The following is a 23,066-nucleotide window of genomic DNA, read 5'->3' as shown; positions in this document are numbered from 1 at the left end:
GAGTCCAACAGTGAAGAAATACATAATCTATGGACGTAGAATTGGAAGAGATATTTAGAAGACCTGTGACTGATTCATCCCCCTGCCTCTCCTCCGCATCCATGCTAAGCCAACCAGGTAAATGAAACTCTTTCCTCTGCTCAAGACCTGGAAAAAGGAGAATACACAATGTCCTGTGGCCCCTCATTAAAGTGACTCATGGCTTTCTCTGCCAGGAAATCTTGGTTAATTATTTAGTATTTATGAGACTTGTATGGCTGCCTTCATGGGAATATCATTTTCCAGGCGTTTCTTTTTCTTAATATTACCCAAAGTTAATGCTGTAATATATAGAATCACCCCAAATGTCAGCTCACTGCAAGTCCTTTTGGGCATTTGAATTATATCGCAATACCTGATAAGGAGGCAATAAAGCAGATACAAAAAAATAGAATGTGAAATAACTGATTCTGTCAGTTTTTGTTCATTTGGATGATTGCCTTTTTGGGCATTTTTCTACAAACAGTTCTTATCATCATTATTGTTATTACCTTGGTTTTTAAGATAACTATCACTTGTTCAGTAATTAGTCTTCACTCATTATCCGATTTCATTCTCACAACAGCCTTTGAGGTTTGATCCTTTTCTCCAGTTTTCCGGATGAGAAAACCAAGGCTTGGAGAGGTCAGATTATGTGCCCACAATCGTACAGCTACTACGTGATAGAGCTGGGATCTCTTCCACTGAACTCCAAAACTACCTAAAACTGCTAACCACTCTTGAGGTCAACTCACATTTTGCTTTTGATTTACATACTTGGGTGCATTAGTGAATGAAAAGATACAGAATGAAGATGAGAAGGAGAACGTAAGCTCAGATAGTATATTGAAATTTTTTGAGAAAATTTAGAAGAGCTCCATAAGAAAGTGACAAAGATTTCATGAAAACAGATGGTCTATGTGTTTCATTGAGAAATCCAATGTGTAAGGAACTGACATCTTTTGTTCTCTCCAACAGCGATCTGTGTCACTTTCTTTGTCTCCTAGAAGAATGCTTAATTATTAGGACTCATCATTCAGGTAGATACCCTGAGCCATAGAACTGCTTTGAAGTCTACTGCTGTCATTGTTCCAGGGTTCTCCAGATCACTCAAAGCTCAAGAAGACAGAGCACATAGGATTCCAAAGAGTAGTGAGGGTTTATATACTACCTCTCCATTTGTTCCAGTTCATTTCAACATGACCCTAATGAGGCATATGCTTGTGGCTGTTGGATTACATCTCATCAACTGAGCAGAGACATAATTAGAAACCTGCTGCTGTCAGAAAGATTAATAGGCCGATTGATACAAACCCATAACTGAAGATTTCCCAGCAAAGCCATTTAACCAGCTGGCTGGAGATCATGATCCAGCAATACTGCAAGTAACAAAAAGTGTTTTCTCTTCACATCAGAACTGTTGCAAGGTCTAAGAAAAGTGTTTTATGATAAAAACAAAGGGCCCATTCTGATGTTATTATCATTAGCATTGATTAATGATTGAACAAAAACTTACCCATCAGCAATAACAACATCTTAGAAGATAACGACTTCAAGATGTTCTATGATAAAATCACAATGATGGTGAACAGAAGAGGCCAGCTTCTGTTTGGTAAAACTAATAAAAACTACACAACTTACTGAATACATGCCCCACCCAGTATAAACACCAAAGCACCAAAATTGGAAAGATTAGCTCTTAAGTACACAGCTCTGTCAAGGGAATTAAAATATAGGCACTGGGAAAAGCCACCAGATAGAAAGCTTTCAACTTGGATCCATTCAAGACCTGGGCAGTCCTGAGGTGCTGTCCAATTTAGAAGACGATGTTCTACGTAAAGATTCTTGCTTTCTCAATGACTAATTAGTATCACACCATTCACACAAAATCCACTACTGCTATTAGCTTGCAAGATATTTTTGTGATACCTAAAATTATATAAATAATAAAATTGATTTCTAATTTGGAGTACATTGTAAAGACTTGCCTCCCTTTTAAAATGTCTTGGTCTCAAATATTCTGATTAGCTAGGTGCTTTTATTTCTATTTTGTGAGCAGGAAAACCAAAGCACTTTGCTTATCCGATATATCCTAATGTTATCAGGAAAATCTCAAATCACTTAGATTTACTACCTCTCCTTTGCAGGTAGGTTTCTTAATATCCATGATTATATAATGTCATTTTTCTATAGTTTGATTGAATGGAATGGGATGCAAAGCTTATTTATTGTCTAATCCATGATTAGAAGTGTTAAAAGTATCTAAATATTATCATCCATTACCATATTCATTCTTTTTCTTCTAGAATAAGAGAGGCTGAGGCATCCATCTTTAGGCAGATGGATAACTAGGAGTTATTTCTCTATAAGCAGAGGAACTTAGCCTCAGCAGATAAGGTCAAGCTCCATGACACCACTACCACTCAGGGTCCCAGGAAGGACTTTTGGGGATTAGTAATGTCCCATATGACAGTCTTTACAGAGGAGGGTTAGATACAGGTTGGAGAGTTCAGCTTCCTCTGAATTTTCCCAGACCATTCGATAAACACATACATGTTTCTCTAGGTCAGTTTTACCTCTTCCCTCAGTCAGTCATATCCCATTGTCAACCCCTGTTGCTTTTATATAAGCTCCATGGCGGGCCCTGTGGATAGCAGATACCATGTCTTATGCTTCTTTTTCCTCTCCAAGGATATGGCAATTTATCTGGAAAAGTAAGGTGGTATGGCAGAAAGGATACTGGGTCTGTGTCCCAACTCTGCCACTTAGCTACATGATCTTGGGTAGGTTTCTGAGCCTCTGCTTCCCTGTCTGCAAAATGGGGATTAGAACAAAATGTCTGCTACTATATATTTTGCAAAGTTGTGAGGACCAAATGCAATAGTATGTGTAAACTCTATACAATTGCCAGGTATTATTATATTGAATTGAATGAGGATCAACATTCCGAGACAGTTAAGAATTCCTTGCTCCTAGTGCTATAAGAATTCAGAGATGGGAGAGTTCAGGGAGGGCAGGAATAATTGGCCATGCCATGCCTTTTGGTTGGCCTTGAAAGCTGCCTGAGGTTTGAACACAAAGAGGGAGGAGCATTTGAAGAGACCACAGCAGAAGCGTAGAGTTAAAATTAGGAATATGGGGGACCTTCCCTGGTGGCGCAGTGGTTAAGAATCCGCCTGCCAATGCAGGGGACACGGGTTCGAGCCCTGGTCCGGGCAGATCCCACATGCCGCTGAGAAACTAAGCCCGTGCACCACAGCTACTGAGCCTGCGCTCTAGAGCCCGCGAGCCACACCTACTGAGCCCACGAGCTGCAACTACTGAAGCCCACATGCCTAGAGCCCGTGCTCTGCAACAAGAGAAGCCACTGCAATGAGAAGCCCGCACACCGCAACGAAGAGTAGCCCCCGCTCGCCGCAACTAGAGAAAGCCCGCGCACAGCAACAAAGACCCAACGCAGCCAAAAATAAATAAATAAATAAATAAATAAAAAATTAAAAAAAAAATTAGGAATATGGGGGGTGTCACATGCATGAAATTATGAAGATACCAGCTTGTGGCAGCAAAGGGCTTTGACATGGAGCACGGTTGAAAGTGGGAGATATAGGGTGAAGCTAGGTTTTAGAGATTTTTCTCAGCCAGACTTGGAATTGATGCATGAGGCAGGAGAGAGCCATGATGGTGGATGAATGACACCTTTTAATTAAATTAATCCGGCAACATTGCAGAGGCGAGACTAGGAGGAGAGTCTGGAATCATGAAGCTTATTGTATTGATTCACGTCTGTAGCGTGTGGGCCTGAGCTCTGGTGGTCCATAATCCTGGTGGGAATTGAGAAGGCTCCATCCAATTTAAAAAGGGACTCACCACAAGAGTGAGGAGAATTTAAATGTTGGAAATTATTTCACAAAGTGCTGTTTTGTTCCTCAGCTAGTCCCTTCCCTCTCATGTGGTTATTTATTAAATTATCTCGGATATTTGCTGCTGCTGCTGTTCCTAAGATGCTTAACATTTCTTTCTCTCTCATAAATGACGGTCTCCATAACCTCTCCCCATCCAGCCCTCATCATTTTTCCTTTTAATCTTAAACTAAAAATGTGCTCCTCAGGCACTCTCTGGTTGTTAATTGGAATGTCATTGGTGAAGCTTGCATGGTGGCATTGTAATTACTTCCCTGTATTGTCTTAGTTCCCCACCACCCCCATCGCCCTGTTCACATCTGAAAATGATAGTCTCTGTTCAACCCCTTGATGTCAGCACTTAGTTAAGTGGTAGGCAGGTGGTTGTCTGGGGATGGGCTCGAATGCTTAATCCTCTTTGTTCAGGTGTGAATAGGAATCACCTTGAGCAGCAACACCTGTAAGGAGTGTGTAGTTGCAGGAAAGTTCTTCAAGAGCTGTGGTTCTCAAAGTGTGGTCCTCAGGACCCCATACCTGACCAACCGTATCAGGAGCTCTGGGGGTGGGGCCCACCAGTGTTTTAACAAGCCCTCCAGGTGCATGCTAAAGTTTGAGAAACACTGTTCTGGAGAAATATTTTCAAAGGGTTGGAAAGCCAGCCTCAGAGAGTTAGGAAAACAGACTTCAGAAAATACCAGGGAAGTTTTAGAGGCTGAGAAGAGAGGCAGTTACTTCCTTCTTGGAGATGATACAGGCATCACAACTGCTAGAAGTGAGATTTTTGTCCTTAGCCCCCTGCCCCTTGAAAGAAAACCTGGGTAGTCATTGCTTGCCTCATGCTTTGGAAAGACAAGTTCTGAAGTCAGTCTTCAAGAAGGACTGTTGGATCTTCCTGCTCAGAGGTCTTTGTGGGATACTGTATTGTTAAATAGGTGAAAAAAGAGATATATTTCCCACTTGGGTGAGTCTCATTTTCCTCTGTAGAGACATCCAAATACTGAGGATATGCTTACTTGATGGTCAAGAGGAAACAAGGGTTCGTATTCCAACCTCTGTTCTACGCTGAAAGTTTATCCCATCAGAAGCAGCTTTCTATTGAGGTTCTTTTGAAGGTGCCCCAATCATAGAGTCCTGATCAAAATGCTAAATTTGCCTAAGGTTTTAGTATCACACTTGATCCATGGACTATGGGAGCCTAGTAATGAACAGTCCATCAGCTTACCAAGTATCTCATCTCCTCTAATTAGTAAGTCATTAGTTAACCAAGAGCAATTTAGGGAAAGTCAGTTCTACTACCGGGACTAGTGTTTTTATTTCAGTTCTTAAAACTCTTATTTATTTATTTTTTTTCTGTTGGCAACATATGTCCATAAAAAGCCTGTTCTGATGTGGGCATGCCTCATCAGAATGGCGATCCAAATTTAAGTGTGTAATTCAGAGTCACCTTCCTTTGTAGAAAAAAATAAAGTGATCTCTAGCTCTTAAAATTTCTAGACAAGGAACTCTTCTATTTTACACAAGAAGGAAGAGGAGTTTGTATTTCATTCTCCATCCTACAATGAACATTAATCATTAAGATAAAGTCTCTTTGGGAGGAAAATAAATCCTGGCTGATAAGGCCAACCCTTTAGTTGTTGAATTCTGTATTTTCTTTTTATAAGATCAATGAACGTCTCGCTGGGTTGTTTCCATTTGGGGAATGAAATGATGGGGCTTTAGAATCTCTGCTCTGTGGTCGTTGATTGTGTGAGTCCATGGACTAAAGGCGCTCAGAGGATTTATCTTGGAGGGGATCCTGATAAACCGTTCTGATGCCACTTGAGAAAACCAGGCAGGACATTTCTCCTTGGGCTCTTATGGCAAGCAGGAAAGAGCTGAGAGAGATAGAAAACAGACTCCCTGATCACTCTGGTCCTACTGGGTTCCTGGGGGCTGGCCCTCTTCTGTTGCAGAATTTCCTGCTTCTCTCCCCCGTCTTCATCTTAGTGAAGTGGCTCATGTTACTGAGCCTCGGCCAGAGGGAAAGCCGCCAGCACCAGCAGCATAATTTACTTCCTTTATTGTTTCAGCTCAAAGTCTAAGACTCAAGGAATGATATAAAAGGATGATTAAATCAGTTCTCTAAAGTTTTGAAAGAAAGACTAGAGAAAAGGTCTGTTATGGTTTCAACATTGTTCTCTGTAAGTCAGGAGTGCTGTTGAGGTATATTTTTCAACAGAGTGTCCTTTAGCATCAAACCCTCTCATTGCTGCCTTTAGGGACGGGGCAATATAGGAGGGAACAGCAGAAATGACAAGGAAGTCAAGAAACAGTGGAAATGAGTTGCTACAGCCTAATTCCTTATACTCTTGCAAACATCTACTTCCATTTGTGTCGAACCGAAATATCCTCAATGGCATTGAGCTAACATCTCTTCCCCCACTGTTCCGTTCTCTTCCACAGCCTAGCAGATACTTTCCCTGCTCGATGTATTTCAAGGTTACTATGATATTAACTACAGAAGCCATGGAATTAATAGGAGCTAGGGAACTCATAGGACCCTCAAATATACCATCAATAACTATTGTGAGAGCAATAGTAAGGTTATTGTGTGGCCTTGGTGAAGTGATAGTGGGTTTTCCATAATAGACTTGAGAACCAAGACTTTCTGTCCATCCCCTAAATTGTGTATACATCAGTCTTGATGAAAACGAATTTATAATGCACAGCTAAGTCACTGCTGGCACAAGGGAAGACATGAGTGCAATACAGTATTTACCAACAGAGCCCCCCCATCCTCAATCTCTCTCTCTCTCAGACACACACACACACACACACACACACACACACACACACACACACACACAAACACTGTTTACTCTTCACTACTTCTGTAGCACGTCATACCAGTGGCTTACATAGCACAGAGGTGCATTGTCTCTTCATCCCTTGGGATCTGTAGTGGACTTCTGGTCAACCTAGTTCATGTACTTTTCCTTGCAGCTAGAGTAGCTAAGAACTCTGACACATGTGGACCTTGTGGGTCTTGTTCTTGAAACAAAACAAAATGCCATCATGGCTTGGGAATTATAGAAGTGTCACTTGTTAACTCCAGGCCTGGATTCTCCTTTTTTCATTGAATCAATACCTGAGTAGGAGACCAGGCAAAGAGCAGGGTGGGCTGTGGTGTTTAGTCTCTTTTGCTCCTGCCTCCTTTCAGCATTGGACTAAGCAAACTCCATGCTGTCTTTCCTCCCACTTTCCCTTAGTGAAAACCTAGCAGTTGCCATTTCCTTTATACAAGAACTGTTTTTCAGTGTTTGTTTTTTGTTCAGTCCGCTTAGTTTGTAAATGCTTGTCTGGAGGGGTTTCCACGTATTTGTGATTTGGGAGATGACAAAGGGCATGTTTGACTTGTAATACAGATGAAGAATGGATAAATCCGGTGCATGTAACATGATCGGAGAGTCCCACAGACTGACTCACCCTGCCTTTAAGTGGGCCCTGCATTCTCATACTGCACAGATTCCTGCCTGTTGAACAACCAAGCATTGCTGTTACAGAAGTACAACTATACTAACTGGTATTGCGTACAGCGATTTCCGAAGTGGTGATACTCGGAAATCCTCCATCCTGCACTTCTCAAGCTAGCCCTCTCCTGGCCCAGAGGTCCATGTTGCTTCCCATCTGGGGAAAGTATTTTACTTCTCCCCATCCTCCCTTCTCTCCCTCACCTCACCTTCTTGATGTTCCTGGCCTGAGCGGTACCATTTGCTTACTGATAACAGTATACTGTGACTTTTCATTCACAGCTTTGAAAGGCTTATGAGGCTTTCCTGCTTCCCACCCAGCCCAAACCTTGGGACTTTTCACACTCTGATCCTCTGATCAGTTTGATGCAGGAAAGCACATGGAAGCCATGTACCAGTTTGTATAGTCGTACCCTTTTGAACTGCCTACTCTGGAACAAAGTAGAGTGTGCTGGGGATTCGCATTGGCTGCTTGACACGCACAAAGGCAATTAACCTGCATGCCAAAAAAAAAAAAAAAATTAACCCTTAGAGTACTGCTTCAATATATTGGTTTAATGGTCTTGAATTTTACCAGTTGGGCAATGCTTCTTTCCCCAGATCAGAGTGCTGCATTTAAGTCCATATTTAGTCTAGCCAGGACATCAACCAGGATCCTCTCCTCCACAGCTTTCCTGAGGTGCTCCTGGGTCCTTTCCTATTAATCAACTGATGGCTTTTAAAAGGTCCAAAACACAGCCATTGTGTTTAATTGAAAATGGGCTTCATTTCTAATATGCTGGAGAGTAGGAAGGACTGCTTTTAGCTTACGTTTGTGTCCTCTAAAAGAAGTCAGTTCTTTAAGGGTTAATATGAAATTGAGGAATTTGGTGGTTTCTTCTGCTTGTCCTTCCTCCAGGGTGTCTGCATGATGCTCTTTAGATTCTTAGCTCAACTGTTGAATGATGATGAAAATAATATATGTATAAAATGATGAAAACAAATAAAAGAACAAAAGACTGTATGGTTGAATGGAAAGACCCCTTGGCAATGCTTGCTTGATGATCACAGGGGATAGAAAGACCAAATGTTTTATTTTATGAACGTTCATTTTGTCCTCTACCCCAAGCACCACCACTGCACAGCAATGTGGAAGACTTGACGATGCTTTTCATTTACCTCTCGCTTTTTCTTCTTCCTGTCTAATAGCCCAATAGAATCCTGCCAGAATTTCTACAAAGATTTCACATTACAGATCGACATGGCTTTCAACGTGTTCTTCCTTCTCTACTTTGGCTTGCGGGTAAGTTTGAACAACACTGCTCAGTATCACGATGAGGCATGCAAGTGTTATACCCAGGGACCATTTCCCATCAGCATCTGCTCCCGCAGGCAAGCTGAAGCCCGTTGTTTCCAGGGGAGACGATAGATCCGCATTCTGATTTTCTGTGAGAGAGCCCTTTCCTTAGCTCAGCATTTCCTGAAGTACATGTTAATTTTGCTCCGAGCAGGAGAAATAGGCATAACTATTACACCTCTACTGGTCTACTGTTTTTCATCTCTCTAGTCACGCATGAATGCATGGTTACCTTAAATAGGAGGGAAAAAAACCTTCTAGTCTTAAAATTATGCTTATCAATGCTCACTTAGCTGAATCCTGAGAGAACAGTGAGTTGTGAGGGTTGAATCAAGGGGCTAGATTGGCAGAATTTGCGGCTTGGGGGATTTATACTAGACCCTGTTTATGAAGGGAGCTGTACAGAATGTAGATTACAGAGATTGTGTGTGTGAATGAATGCATACATATATACTTTATTTATAGTTATATTTATATTAGAGACTTTAAGAAAGGTGAGATAATTCAAACTTCCCTATGATGCTGTTGAAAACCACAGAAAAATATACTACCTGATCTTTCTCCAAGGCTAACAGAGCTTACAGTCACTCTCTAGAAAAGACTAGAGAGTGTATGCAAATTCAAAGACAAAAATAGCATGTGACTGGTGTAGATATAAGAAGAACATAAACTCTCCCTCCAGGCCCCCGTGACAAACCAAAACGTACCCTTGGGCAAAAGAGTATAGTTTGAATGCCGGCACCATGCTTCTCATTTTTTTTTCTCTCTCTCTTCTTTTTTCTTTCCCCCAGTTTATTGCAGCCAATGATAAGCTGTGGTTCTGGCTGGAAGTGAACTCTGTAGTAGATTTCTTCACGGTCCCCCCCGTGTTTGTGTCTGTGTACTTAAACAGAAGTTGGCTTGGTAAGTCAATCTCTCTTCCTTCCTTCTTACTGGTTTCTGAGCCATGGCTGAAATATAGAATCTGGTGCATCTGGGGTGCATCAGAGGACTGGGAATCCACAGGAAGAAAGTTTTGTGGATTCATATGAACAACTCCTGGAGTTTTAGAAGTTGATGGTGAGAGTCCTCTTGGAAGCAAGCACTAGCCCAGAAGGATGTGTACAGTGAGTGCTTCCGGGAATGTTTTATCGTTGTTGAAGCCCAGTGGCCATCACTGTCACAGCCAGGACCTCTCCATTCATGGTTCTGTCACTTTTCATTCAACTGGGAGTCAGGACTGGATGAAGAAGCCCATGGGCACAAGGCCAACTTTCCGAGTAGCTGATTCAGGTGCCCCAGAAGGCCTGCCTGCCAAAGTTAGCTTCTGTCTGCTTCTTAGTTTTGTGATGAGTGGGTCCTGCATGGTTTATTTACAGTTGTGAGTTCCCTTGTGGGGTGGGAGATAAGGTAAGTGTCTAGGGTCACCCTCACCTTGAGGGTGATCAAGCTCCTTTCCTGTGTTAAAGGAAGAGCTTTTGCTGGAGCTGTGTTCACACCTCACTTCCTGTGTCTGCTTGGCAGGTCACTTCCTGTATCAGGATTAGGACAATTTGGTGGGAAAAGTAACTAGCTCAGAGGATGGTCATGGCAGCCAAAGGCTTAGAGAGACAGCTTCGGGGTTCTCTTTGCCACACTGAATAATTTCCTCAGAGTGTTCCTGCTGTCACGGGTCTACAGGGGAAGAAGGGAGGCTGAAACAGGACTCAGAGGACTAGTTGTGGGTTCCTTCTGTCTTTATTTTCAGAAATGTTTGGTCTTAACCTATTTTTTTTCAAAGTAATATATATATGTATACATGTATGTGTGTATATATATATATATATATGTATATAAAATAGTATCAACATTCAAAGATGCATAATGAAAATATTAAGTGTCTCTTCCGCCCGCATCCATCACTGCCCCCTCCCTGGGATGCTCAGTGTTAATAGACTTTCACATCTTTCCTTCATGCTGATTTCACCACAAACAAACACGGATGTGCACACATAATAGTGTTTTAGAGGTGGTGGTCTTTGTACAAAATCATTGTATCAGTCACATTGCACTGCAGTTTGGCTTTCTTACCAACTAATACATGACAGCCATCCCTTCAGCTCTGTAATGATTCGTTTTATGACAGTTGCACAGAATCCCATACGTTGCTGTACTGCATTTATTCGGCCATGATCCAAATGATGCACCACATGATTGTTTCCTTTTCTGCTATAAACAGTGGCTCAGTCAACACTCTCATCCACATATCTGTGCAATTCTATCTCTAGATAGAATTCCTGGAAGAGGACTTGCTGGATCAAAGAGAATGTATATTTTCGTTTGTGAAGATATTAATGGAGAACTTTTCAAAAATGTTGTATCAAGATATGCTTCTGCTAGCAGTATGTTTTGACGTCCTTGCTAGCACTGTGAATTTATTATATACCTAGTATCAAGTATTTAAAAATAAGTATCTTTTATATACAATATATGCAATAATCATATACATACATGTATGTGTGTATCTCTGTGTGTGTATCTTATTTGGATTCTATTTTCTACTAGTTTTCTCATTAGCACTGTATTCAGTTGCTCAATGGAAATGTTTTCCTTCCTGATCTGAGGGGTGCTTGCTTAGATGGGGTTTTCTTGCCAGCAGGATGAGACCATTAGAGCTGCACACCAATCTGAGAAACATCCTGAGTGTTTGTTTGTTAATTTGCTCTGGTGCCTGGGGTCCCAGCCATTTCAGCTGAGCTCTTAACCAGCCTTGTGACCTGAGGAACTCACTCTTCTTCCCTCAGCCTGTTGTTTTTCATCTGTGAAATAGAGGTTGGGTTAGACAATCGCTAAGGTTCTTTCATTTCAGAAAATCTCTAAGCCTCTTGCATCATTCATGGGAAATTTGAGAAAATTTGGGATCTTGGTTGTTGCAGAGGACTGGGAAGTTAGTGAATTAAATCACCAGCGTACCTGGGTCAAGATTATGTATGGACTGCTAACCGGGGCTCTTTCTAAACCATCCTGTTGTGAAGGGTTCACACAAACACACCCCCCAAACAAATAGACAAGGAGCGAAGGAAGGAAGAGAAGGAAGAAGGGAGGAAGAGAGTGGGAGGGAGGAGAGAGAGAGAAAGAGAGAGAAGGGTGGAGGGGGGAAAGGAAGAAGGAAGGAGGAAGAAAAGGAATCTGCCTTCTCTTCCTGGCTGTGTTCTAATGCCTCTGTGCACTTGAACAACCACTCACTTTTCTGGACCCTCAGTTTTCCCATCAGAAAAATGGGAGGTTTAGACTAAATTACCTTCCAGCCCTCATACTTCCTGAATCTGAACTTTATGTCAGGGTCCCTTGTGGTCCTAGAAGATGGAGAGGACCCCTACCTGACTGTGGTGGAAACATCCCTTCTCTGCAGCTGGTAGGGGCTCACCCCAGGTCAGGGTGCGGAGCCGGGTCTCCTTGCTGTGAGTGAAACGCTCCCTGGAATCTTAGTGTTGGGAGGACTTGGATGTTGTAAAAAACAACCCAGGCCTTTTTGTGGATGATGTCATCCTGATTTTTGGAGGTGTGTTCTGATCTAGTGAAAATCAATCTGAGAGAACAGAAAAATGGAAGAGAGAGAAGAGAGGGTAGGGGAGGGATAAATTCGGAGTTTGGAATTAGCAGATACAAACTACTGTACATAAAATAGATAAACAACAAGGACATACTGTATGGTACAGGGAACTATATTCAATATCCTGTAATAAACCATAATGGAAAAGAATATATATGTATTTATATACATATATATATAACTGAATCACTTTGCTGTACACCACAAACGAACACATTATAAATCAACTATAGTTCAGTTAAAAAAAAAAAAAAGGGAGAAAAGAGTAATGAGAGACACTTTGCTTCAGTTGTGGTTGCTCTTCAAAATAATATGCTCTAGAATGTGCTTTAATTTGTTCATGAATTGAACAATGTTTATAAAGCAGCTACTATGTGCCAGGCACTTTTCCAGATGATTAGGAAACAACAGTGAATAAAATAGGCAGCACCCCACCCTCTGACATTGCAGTGGGGGAAGAACAGGAAAAAACAAGCCTAATAAATAAGTAAATCACTTATTTACTTTTACTTAATTACTTAATTTACTTAATTTAATTACTTAATTTACTTAATTACTATTTACTTTAAATAAGTAAATAGTATGGTAGGAAGCATAAGTACTATTGAAATTGGAAACAAAGACCAGCAACCTTTGGGGCTATGAAGTAATAATAACAACAACTAATAACCTTTCTCCTCTTGCAGGAGAAAACACCTTTAATGGCATACTTTTGGTTCTTTGGTAACTAAGCCCCTTGGGTAAAATCCAAAACTGGTCTGCCTGTTATGGAAGAGAATTCAGTATAATGATATTTTAAGGAGGTTCCTGCATCTGATTTAATACATGGGTTATTACACCGTGAAACAATTATTGTACCGATGAGCTGCCAGAGATAAAATGAACATTCCCATGAGGTATGGCTTATAAAGTAAAAGGAATAATCCCATCAAATAGGGCATTTCAGAAAGTACTGCCCTCCTCTTAGAAAATGAAAAGTACTGCCTTTACTGGCTGAGGTTTGGGACAAGATGCAGGAAACTGAAGTCTGTCCCAGATCTGCACACACTTCTTGAGCCTGGTCAAGAGCAGAGAGCTGTGCTATAGCTGGCACCGTGGAGGACAAAAAGTGAAATGAACACCACGCCACCACCCCCCCTGCCCTTACCTTTTCTGGGGCATAACTTGCATCACGTTTGATTTCTTATTCTTCATATATGGTTGCATATTATATAGTACAACATTTATTTACTTTTTTGCATGCATCATCTTCGTGCATTGGACAGTATATTAATAAAAACAGCTAGTATTAATTCCAGCTGTGCTATGTGCTGGGCGCTCTGATAAGCCCTTGCAAATGTGTGAACTCAATCCTCATAGCAAACCTATGAGGTAGGAATTACTGTCCCCATTTTACAGATAAGGAGATGGAGGCTCAGAGAAGTTAACTTTCTTGTCCAGGGTCCTGTAGCCTGGGAGTAGGGAAAAGGCGTGCTTTACCCAAGATCTGGTCTGACTTCATGTCCGTTCTCTTAGGCTGCTCTTCTGCCTCTGTCCTTACCCTTGAGAGATTTGGGATGTTGAGGGCTGGGTTGGGAATGACTAAGCAGCTTTTGCTGCTTTATGTTGGCCTCCCTCTATCTCGTCCTATCTCATAGAAGCTTCACTTCAGGCAGGCAGGGAAGGGAAGAGATCTTGCTTAAAAACACACATAGCTCGTGTCTCCTTTTCTTCTCACTTTTCCTTGTCTACCTCCAGTTTCTAGAGCTGCCATTAAGACCAGGGAAACAAACAGAGCTAGCGTGCAGTCTCCTGAGTCCCAGGGTACCTTAGAAACTTGGGGATTGGACCTGCTCCACCTGAGAGGAAGAGAGGGAAACAGATATATAGGTAGATCCCGGTGGCTCCTGCAGGTCCTAGGTCAGTAGAGCTAATTGGATCAGTATCATGTCCTGGGCTCCACCACCTCGATTCACATCGTGCTCAGCCACTTGCCAGTGGGTCGCTGTGAGCACGGTCATTTTCCCCGTCTTAAACTCAAGTCTTCTCACCTGTCCGATGGGGATAATAATAGCACTCACCTCAAGGAGTTGTAGTGGGGATTCAGTGAGGTAATGAGTGACCACGTACATAGCACGAGCTTCATGAACAGAAGCCATGATTATCCCCAGCCTCTCTTTCTAACCTCCCTGTCATATTTTAAAGGCCCAGAGAAGAAAACAAACCAGAATGGAACCAAAAATAAGGCAGTGGGATGTGAGGACATCCATGTCGGCAGGCAGCAAGTCGCTGCTTATTTTAATTCCTGTTCCCACACACCGGCTTATTCACAAAATCCTCACTAAAATAAATGTACCTTGAAATGAGAGATGAATCTTATTTTGAGACTCGAATAACATGCTCTGGGGAGAACGCTTTTGTCTGTTTGTCTCATTCTTGTGGGAACTATGTCCCCAAGGTAGGTCAATGGGCTGTGCCTCCTTTGTTTATTGATGTGTTTTTGTTGAGGGTCATCTTGTGGGGTTAAAGGAAGAGAGTGGAGGAAAAGATAAGAATGCACGCACCAGCCAGTCATTTAACTGGCCGTTATTGAGCACCTACTGTGTGCTCAGCCCTGGGATAAGAGGAACACATGCTTCGCCACCTTCTTTCCTAGTTTTACTGTGATTTCCAACATTGCCCCCTCTTCTCTGACCGATGAAATCAGGGTATGGTGAGGAGCCCCAGTCACTGAACTGTGGTAAGAAACTAAACCTGCTTCTCTAGTCTGTGTTAGACCTGGCCTTAGACCTTAGACCCTTTAGCAAACTCTGCTGGAAAATAGAAAACTCTGCTAAAAAATAGAAAAATGAGTTAGTGCTCAGTCAGAGGGCAATTAAAATGATGTAGAGTATCTGCTTATAAATATATGCCTGAGCAGTCCCTTTTTGTGTCAAAAGGTCATAAAAACAGGACTGTTAAAAAAAAAAAGTACAGGTCCTTAAAAACAACAACAACGACAGGACAAAACATAGTTCCTGTTGGAGACCAAGGTTTCAATTTAGTTTTGGGACCAAAATAAACACTCGTGCAGCAACAGCAGGTAGCACTATCAGCTATATAATTACGTCTGAAATTGCGAGGTCCGGGCTGTAAGGGCTGGGGCAGTTCAGAGAAGAAAGAGCTCACGTGGGCGGGGGAAAGCGAGGAGGCGTCGAGGGGCTGGGGCTCGGCTGAGGCTTGTGACGATGGGTGAGACAGGCAGAGTGGGAAGCAGCGAGCATTCTGTGCGGGAGAGGAGGCTACCCTGTCTGGAGAATGGCAGGGGCCCACGGATGCTAATACCGTCTGAGATAAGAAAGTGTTTTTTACAGCGTGCCAGGTATCAGCCTCACAACCCTGCCAGATGGATGTGTTTGTGTCGCTTCTTCCATCTTCAGAGCCAGCCACGGTGGGCTGAGTTCTCACACAGCATCTCTGATCTTTCTTTCTGTCCTCACCTCTCTCTGCCTCTCTTTTCTGCCTCCCTCTTCTACTTCTAAAGACCCTCGTGATTACATTGGATCCTTCTGGATAATCCAGGATAACCTCCCCCATCTCAAGGTCAGCTGATTGGCAACCTTAATTCCCCTGCTATCTTAGTTGCCTTTTGCCATGTGAGTTGTCATAGTCACATGTTCTGGGTGTTAACATGAACATCTGTGGGGGCATTATTCTGCCTACTGAAAGGAGTATTCCTATTATTCCCATGTTGCCAAAGAGGAAACTGAGGCTCATAGAGGGTAAGTGACTTTCCCAAAGTCATAGAGAGCCAGGAACTGTTAAGTTGGGACCCATGCCCCTGTTCAGACCTGCCAGTGGCTCTACATCGTGCTTTGGAGTCCAAAAGCTCTAGTAGGCATTTAGGGCCCTCTGTGCCCTTGACTCTTTGCACTTTTCCAGCCTATCATGGGAGGAGACCCACGGGGAGCTCTTGTTTGGAACCAGAGAATTTACCCCTCCCTGCATTTCTATCTAGCATTGAGTTTTGTTTTTGTTGTTTTTTTTCTCCTCCTGGGAACAGATGAATTACTAGACAGATGAGCCTCTTATCATTGTACTTAAGCAAGTTGCAGAGGTCTGGGCACCCCTTCCTGTGAGGCTGTCGTGACCGAGAAGAACGTGCTTGGTCTGCATATCCTTTGCTTAAAAGCCCTCTTTCCTTAGAGCTCATGCTTTCTTGCTTTTTTGGAATTTACTTAAGAGTAGAGAGAAATGGAATTGGAGAATGCCAGATGAGTGAATGAGTTGTGACGGTCTGTCACCATTTTCCCAAGGAAAGCAGTGTGCGGGGTCAGAGCCCCACTCTCCCCTTCAGTGATCAGTCTTTCAGGGGGGGCTCGTCTGAAGGGCCAGGAGTCTCTGTGTTGTCCATGCACTTTATAGGGCGTCTTGCCCCAAGGCCCCTCCTTTGCTTGAGGAATCCCACAACAGGTGAGGTGAGGTTCATATCAGAACCTTCATTAGCTAAACTCTGCACTGGGGGAGAGTAATCAAGAGTGAAAACCTTTGGCTGGTTTCACTTTCTGGACATCAGTAATTTTTAGTGTATTGACATTCAAAACAAAAAACACAAAACAAAACAAAAAACCGAGTGTGATTTGGGCAGAGAGTGGAGGCCGGTGCCAGGCACTCAGCCGTGCCTCTCTTTCTCCTTAGACTTCCAGCTGCAGCCCCACCAGGTGCATCTGCCCTGCTCGCCTTCCCTCGTCCCTGCCTCAGGAGTGAGTTTTTTCCCTGGTGCTCTGAATATCATCTCTCTCCTCAGGAATGCACAGCTCTAACCCCACCTCCTGTGGGAAGCTTTCCCATCCTCCCAGCTGGAATGAATTCTTCCCTGACCTTTATTACCTTTGCTCTTGCGATTAATGTTGTAAGAGCTGTATAATCAGTCTGTTTTCTACTCTCAGTTCGAACTCAAGTTCTGTGGGTATTGTGGCAGAGACCTGGACCGTCTTGTTTTTTTGCTGTGTTCCCGGTGTCTGGAGCAGTGCCTGACACACAGTTTGTGCTTGTTGAATGAATGGGTGTCTTCTTACACTAACGATAATAATGAACTTGATTGCTTATTAAGAGCAGACACTGGGCTCAACAGTTCACAGGCATCATCTCAGTTAGCATTTACAGCAACTCAGTGAGTAAGTACTGTTAGTCCAGTTTTACAACTTAGGAAGCTGAGGTTTGGGGATTGGGTAACTTCCCCAGGTAGTAAATGGTGGATCCAGGACTCAGCCCAGGTCAGTCTGATTTTGGAGTCGGTGCTTTAAAAATGACTAAGCCAGTGGTTCCCAAAGTGTGATTGCCAGACCAGCATCACCAGCATCACCTGAAAACTTGTTAGAAACGCAGATTTTTAGATCCCAACCCAGACCCAGTGAGTCAGAAACTCTGAGAGCTTGATCCAGCAATCTGTGTGTTTTACAAGCCCTCCTGGTCATCCTGATGTCCACCCAGTTTTGAGAACCACTGTCCTAGTCTGTGCTGGGGTGGCTTTCAGATTTGGTTGTCTCTTAGAATCCCTGAAGAGCTTTTAAAACTCACCATGTTCAGGCCAAACCTCCAACCAATTAAATGGGAGGATCTGGGTTGGGAGTGGGGGAGTGACCCAGGCTCAGCATTTTGTTTTAACACTCCCAGTTGCATCTAAAGCACAGTAAAGATGAGAACCACTTGCATATACATGTATCTTCTAACTATGACTGTTGAATGAATTCCTCCCTAGAAGGGTGCTTCCTAAGCTTCAACGTGCACATGAGGCACCAGGAGATCTTATTCGAATGCAATTTCTGATTCAGGAGGTGTGGGGTGGGATCAGAGACTCTGCATTTCTACAAGCTCCAGAGGATGCTGATGGTTCTGGCCTGGGGACCAGACTTTAAGTAGCAAGGCCTTCCAGCCTAGACCGTGCTTATCCAATAGGGTAGCCACTAGCCACATCTGACTATCTAAACGTAGATTGAAATCAAAATTAAATAAAATAAAATAACTCAATTTTTCAGTCATACTGGCCACATTTCAAGTACTTAAGAGATCCACATGACTAGTGGCTAAGGTATTGGACAGCACAGATAGAGAACGTTTCCACTGTCGTAGAAAATTTTCTTGGACGCTGCTGCTCTCGGATGTGAGTCTTGTGTTGGAAAGTACCATGAACTTTTACTTTTTGTACCTCTGGGACACTCTTGCACGCAGTGGAAGCTTAACAAATGTTTATTGAAGTTATTTTTAGTGGAAGGTCCAATGGTACCAAGTCTGTATTGAAAGGAAGTAATTCACTTTCTTGGACGGCTGCTAGGGAATTCATTAGTATGGTGTCAGTGAAACCCCTCACCACCCTACCCGAATGGAATTAAATGTACGCAAGGCCGGAGTAGGCAAAAAGGTATAATAGAGGCCCTGGCACCAGCCCCAACTTCATCGCCAGGACTCTCTTACTGCAGCCGAAATGGCCTTTTGAGCTCTGAAAAGAAAGGACTCTGGTTCCCCCTACAGGACTGTCCTGGAGTTTGCTGGATTAGCGTGAGATTAAGTCAGATGGAAGAGGAAAGGGCAACAAGCGAACTCAAACTCAAACGGGCAGTTTGTGGTTAGCAGAGGGGTGGGTTGGCTCACTTTGCCCTCCCATAAGGTACCTGGCATCTGATAACGACTCAACCACGATGACCAAGGGGGTTCCAGGTCACAGTGCCCAAGGTGTGGAAGGAAGGGCCTTTGAGAGTCCCCAGAAGTCACCTGCTCCATAACTGAGGCGGCTGGACTTTCAACTCCTACATCTAGATTCTCTAAAGCCCAAAGCCTTCTAAGTAAACCCCACCCTACAGTCAGTGGTTTCATTTAAAATAATAATAATAATAATAAAGGAAATTAAAAGTGTGACTTCTCTTTTTGGGGTCTGATGTCTTTGGGGGCAGAAAGAGGTTGAGAGAGAGAGAGCTTTAAAAGAGAAAGGTCTGTAACCAGAGTAGTGATAGATGTGTTCACAGTATACATTTATATGTACGTGTATGTATATGTATATACGTGCATATACATATACAATATATCATTATCTCAGGTAAGCTTACAAAGAATACTATGCAATAGGTGTCATTTTATAAATGGGGAAACCGAGGCATAGAGAGTTTCAGTAACTTGCTAAGAGTCACAAAGTAGGTACGTGGCAGAGCCAGGCTTCGGACCTGGGCAATCTACCTCCAAGGTCCATGTTTCTCAATACTATATTATGCTTAAGCTATAAGCTTATCTAGCCATAATAGTTACACTTTAAAAAATTAGTCTAACAGTCTTGTCCAATCAGATGAAAGACTAAAGCTTCCTCCTTGCCCCAGTCCCCTGACAAATCCTACCAGAATTGAATTGGTACTCCCAGGTGGGAAAGAAAATTGAGAGGAAAAGTAACTCATTCCATTCTTTGGAAAAATTGAGTTAATGACAATTCTATAACTTCTCAGCTTTCGAACAATTTTTTTTTTTTTTTACCAGTCCCCTCTTCTGAGCTTCTTGGTTTATTCTATACTAGTAGTCAAATGAGTAAAAATCATCCATGTTACTATTGTTAGTCCATCTTGAATGGACCATCATGTTAGAGAATATGGGCTCTACTCTTTGCCTGAGCTTTATTTTATTTTGGAAGGGGGCAGGAAGCCTCAGTGGCACATGCACCTTGGCAATGGCACTGAGACTGAATTGCTGTAGTGGGACAAGAAATGAATTCATTAAGTTCTGTCCCTGTGATTGGGCTCTGAAGAAGGCAGCCCCAGCAAAGTGGAATGCTAAAGGTTTTAGATGTTTGTCAGGAAGCTGATTGCTGTTCCAGTGGTTTCTGTAGCTGAAACTGCCTCTAGGGAAATTATTCCCCTGTAAGAGATTTCCAATTGTGTTCACTTGATGTTGCTTTGTCAGGGACATGCTTTAAATAAGATGCCCTCTGTAGGTAGCAGAGATTCTAAATCCTCTCTGACTTGTACAGCTCTGTGATATGCCAAATTGGAAATAACATTCTAAAATGAATGTCTTCAAGGAACAACTTCAGCAGTAGGTTTTCATCGATGCCAAACCCTCTCCAGATGGCTGTACTTCATCTGGGGTATTATTGGAACAGTCTCCCCAAGCAACCTAAATCCCTAGGACTGGACAGATATTTACCTTCCCATCATCTTCAAAAAATAGATGCCTTGATTCTTCTCGATGAGATCAAGGCCGTGATGGATTGACCGGGCTAGCTGATCCAGTAGGGAGAAAATGAACACTGGGAAGCAGCTCCAAGACACTCATGCACTTATTCAACTGAACACCTACTGTGTGCAATTCACTGATTCCTAGGAGTGGCCCACAGATGGGGAAAACAGCTCTGCCTTAAAGATGTTGGTAATTTAATTGGGTGGGTACTTTATAAGGAAGAATGAACAATAAATGTCCAGGAGTTCAGAGGGAGGAAAGTTGGCCATCCCAGCCCAAAGTGGATCCCAGGTATCTAAAAAGTAAGCATATTCCTCTAGAGCAGTACTGGCCAGCACATTCCCTGGGAGCTCGTTAGAAGTGAAACTTCTCGGGACCCCATCCAAACCTATAGATTCTTTGGAGAGTGGGGCTGAGGAACTTGGTTTAATAAATTATCCAGGTAATTAATTGCCATATTGGGTTGGCCAAAAAATTTGTTTGGGTTTTTCTGTAACATCTTATGGAAAAACCCGAACGAAGTTTTTTTTGCCAACCCAATACATGCTGAACTGTGTATTAGATACATTAGTATATTAGTGTATATTATAATATAATTGACAATATATTAGAATCGCCTGGGGAGCTTTGAGACTTCCCTCCCCACCTCCTCCCTCTGCCCCAGCCCCAGCCCCAGCCCCAGCCCCATCCAGGCTGTACTTCAGACCAAGTACATCAGAATCACTAGGGTGGAACTCAGCCATCGTAATGCTTTAGAGCTCCCTGTGTAATTCCAACGTTCAGCTGAGTCTGAGAAGCCCTCCACAGGCGTGGTTCTTAAATCAGGAACATACCCGAATACCTGAAAAACTTAGGAAACAAGAACAAATACATGTGATCCCCTTCCCAGATCTATTGAGTCAGAGTCTCTGGTCATCATTAAGGATAGTTGCTTTAGAACAAGGAAACTACGTATTCTAGATAGATCAGTGGCTTTCAAACTTTGGCGTGCATCAGAATCACCTGGAGGGCTGGTTAAAACATAGGTTGCTGGGCCCCATTCCCAGTTTCTGATTCAGTGTATCTGGGTTGGGGCCTGAGGACGTGCCTTGCTAACAAGTTCCCGAGGAATGGCTGATGCTGTTAGTCTGGGGCTACACTTTGGGAACCAGTAGTCCAGTCTAGCATGAGGCTGACCATGATTTCTAGTAGTGGCTGCTATGCCTGTTTCCAGGATTCTCATATTCTAGTAAACCTTACTATTTTTACCTACCAAAATATCAGTATCTTTATGGATGTAATCCCTTATTTCAGTATATTTTTGAAATTAAAATCTGAATCATTTACATCTTGAGATATACCCAGTGTACTATATTCCACCATATAATTTCAACTTGAACAGAGGGGCCCTCTTTAGAAAGACCTCTGATCTTTCATATGTGACTCTATTCTAAGGTATTCCAAGTCCTGGGTTACTAGTGAGAATAAGGACCTTTGTTTGTGTTTATTAGTCACTCATATTTCCTCCAGAGCCAGTTTGGGTGGATATCTCTTCCTAAACTCCCTTGAATTGGGATAGAGTTGGCTCATTAAGGAAAATAGGAAGAGGATGTGTTGGAGATTTGGAAAGAAGAGGGGAGGGGAGAAATCCCAGGCCCAACTCCCATCCCTTCCCTCAAGCCTGCCCTTCTCCCTCCTCTGAGATAAGAGTCCCTCAGCTCCCTTCTCCTGGAAAGGATTCTGTTAGGGCCTGACCCCTCTCCTCCCCCAGGATCATTTATTTTAACAAACCTTCTTCCCCAGTCATCCTACCTAGAGACGCTGAGATGCCCAGGCCTGGACCTGGCCCTGCTGAACAAGGTAAGGGCAGATGATGGGTGATGAGCAGAGCTCCGTTTTTAATGAAACACACTGTATTACTAGAAACAAGTACCAAACACCAGCACGGCACCACTTTGCTCCCATATGACAATCACTATATTTTCCCAGATAAGAACTGAGCAACCCACCCCACAAAGGACACTGTTTCCTTCAGTATTTCCTGGGTGGATTGAAAAACATCCTCCCGGCCCGACCAGGGGCACAGCAAACTCTTCCCTTTTGTAAAAACTCAGTCTCACAGTCTCTGACCTTTATATTCTCATCCAACCTCCCTCTCCACCCCTGTTTGTCTGCCTCTTTGTGAGTGTCTCGCCTCTTTTCTCCAACCACCCTACTTACCAGCCACTCCGACCCCAATTGCAGATATATCCCATCTCCACAACTTTGGTAGTTCCCCTGTCTAGCTGTCCTCTCTAAATATTTACCTGAACTCAACCAGTTATGATCTGGACTCTTAAAACTATTATCATCTGTATCTCGAATGGGCGGTCTTCTGATGTTGGCTGTGTTTTTATAAGGAATACGTACAAGTCCTGGCTCAACTAGATCAGGAATTGGCAAGTCTGGCTCACTGCCTATTTTTGTAAATAAAGTTTTATTAAAACACAACCACCCATTCATTTACATATTGTCTTTGGCAATGAGACAGAGACTTATGGCTCACAAAGCCTAAAAGATTTACTATCTGGCTTTTTACA

At 42.9% G+C, this 23,066-nt stretch overlaps 1 protein-coding gene and 1 long non-coding RNA gene across 18 annotated transcripts in view; one reads left to right on the top strand and one right to left on the bottom strand.

The window, feature by feature from the left end:
* The window catches only part of KCNMA1 (potassium calcium-activated channel subfamily M alpha 1), a 775,994-nt gene that overhangs the window by 458,299 nt on the left and 294,629 nt on the right, over positions 1–23,066 (top strand). For all 17 annotated transcript variants that reach the window (XR_014249397.1, XM_082408745.1, XM_082408748.1 and 14 more), the window contains 2 exons: positions 8,615–8,708; positions 9,554–9,665. Coding sequence is in view for 16 of the 17 variants with exons in the window: in XM_082408745.1 (XP_082264871.1) it covers positions 8,615–8,708; positions 9,554–9,665 (206 nt within the window). In the remaining variant the exon portion in view is untranslated. The remainder of the gene's footprint in view (positions 1–8,614; positions 8,709–9,553; positions 9,666–23,066) is intronic.
* Positions 1–23,066, bottom strand: part of LOC309604608 — a 555,802-nt gene that overhangs the window by 351,171 nt on the left and 181,565 nt on the right. The gene's annotated exons all lie outside the window — the stretch shown is intronic.

Source organism: Balaenoptera borealis (genome assembly GCF_965194805.1).
Source record: "Balaenoptera borealis genome assembly, chromosome: 10".
NCBI lineage: Eukaryota > Metazoa > Chordata > Mammalia > Artiodactyla > Balaenopteridae > Balaenoptera > Balaenoptera borealis.
The sequence above is the reverse complement of the archived record's forward strand: the minus strand, read 5'-3'. Positions and strand labels throughout refer to the sequence as shown.